Source organism: Buceros rhinoceros, unplaced genomic scaffold (genome assembly GCF_000710305.1).
Source record: "Buceros rhinoceros silvestris isolate BGI_N320 unplaced genomic scaffold, ASM71030v1 scaffold25706, whole genome shotgun sequence".
Classification (NCBI taxonomy): domain Eukaryota; kingdom Metazoa; phylum Chordata; class Aves; order Bucerotiformes; family Bucerotidae; genus Buceros; species Buceros rhinoceros.
In genome coordinates, this window is record NW_010419644.1 from 4,840 (window position 1) to 5,135 (window position 296).

Consider the following 296-nt stretch of genomic DNA (forward strand, 5'->3'; position numbering starts at 1 on the left):
CCCCCCCCCCAGCCAGGCCCTCTCCCTGCAGCCGGCTGCTGCACGCGCTGCACGAGTCCTGACGGTTCTAGTGCTGCCGGGGGGCAGGACGCGTGGCCAGACGTGGGATGCGGAGCGAGACGTTGCGCTGCTGGGGGAGTCAGGGCAGCTTTAGCTCTCCTGCAGCGAGGGTTCACGGAGAGCTGAGATTGTCCTCTGCCTCCCCAGCGCCACCAGGGCTCTGTGACAGCCGAGGTCAACGACTCCGCTTCAGGCGGGACCTTACCTTCGACTTGTCTGTGAGGGAATCCAGGCAA

At 66.6% G+C, this 296-nt stretch overlaps 1 protein-coding gene across 1 annotated transcript in view; it reads right to left on the bottom strand.

Annotated features, from left to right (window-relative positions):
- Positions 1-296, bottom strand: part of BECN1 (beclin 1, autophagy related) — a gene marked incomplete at its 5' end in the record, with an annotated part of 3,908 nt that overhangs the window by 1,389 nt on the left and 2,223 nt on the right. The window contains one exon of the mRNA XM_010139030.1: positions 177-276. Coding sequence (XP_010137332.1) covers positions 177-276 — 100 coding nt within the window. The remainder of the gene's footprint in view (positions 1-176; positions 277-296) is intronic.